The 403-nt window shown below is 41.4% G+C and overlaps 1 protein-coding gene across 4 annotated transcripts in view; it reads left to right on the forward strand.

The window, feature by feature from the left end:
* The window catches only part of LOC119586962 (adenosine kinase 1-like), a 36,821-nt gene that overhangs the window by 32,935 nt on the left and 3,483 nt on the right, over positions 1-403 (forward strand). For all 4 annotated transcript variants that reach the window (XM_037935700.1, XM_037935697.1, XM_037935696.1 and 1 more), the window contains one exon: positions 157-327. In XM_037935700.1, the coding sequence (XP_037791628.1) occupies positions 157-327 (171 nt within the window). The remainder of the gene's footprint in view (positions 1-156; positions 328-403) is intronic.

Consider the following 403-nt stretch of genomic DNA (forward strand, 5'->3'; position numbering starts at 1 on the left):
ATACAAAATATGGAAATTGTCATTTGCTGGTACGCATACATATTGGATGAAACAGCATATCAACCCAAAAATAATTTGATAGATTATTCTTATTAAACTAATTCAAATTAGAGTAAGTTGAACTGAATTGACCAAAAACAATTTTCTGATCCCAAGGGATTCTTCCTCACTGTGTCACCCGAGTCGATCCTGATGGTGGGCGAACACGCCTGCGAGAACAACAAGGTGTTTTGTATGAACCTGTCAGCCCCATTCCTGTGCGAGTTCTTCAAGGACCCCATGATGAAGGCCTTCCCGTACATTGACATCCTCTTCGGAAATGAAACGGTGAGTTGTAGTGCTTGTGTTTTTATTGCGCGCACACTGCTGCTGCTGTGGGATTTTCTCTAAACTTGATGGATGT

The sequence above is a fragment of the Penaeus monodon genome, chromosome 22 (assembly GCF_015228065.2).
Source record: "Penaeus monodon isolate SGIC_2016 chromosome 22, NSTDA_Pmon_1, whole genome shotgun sequence".
Classification (NCBI taxonomy): domain Eukaryota; kingdom Metazoa; phylum Arthropoda; class Malacostraca; order Decapoda; family Penaeidae; genus Penaeus; species Penaeus monodon.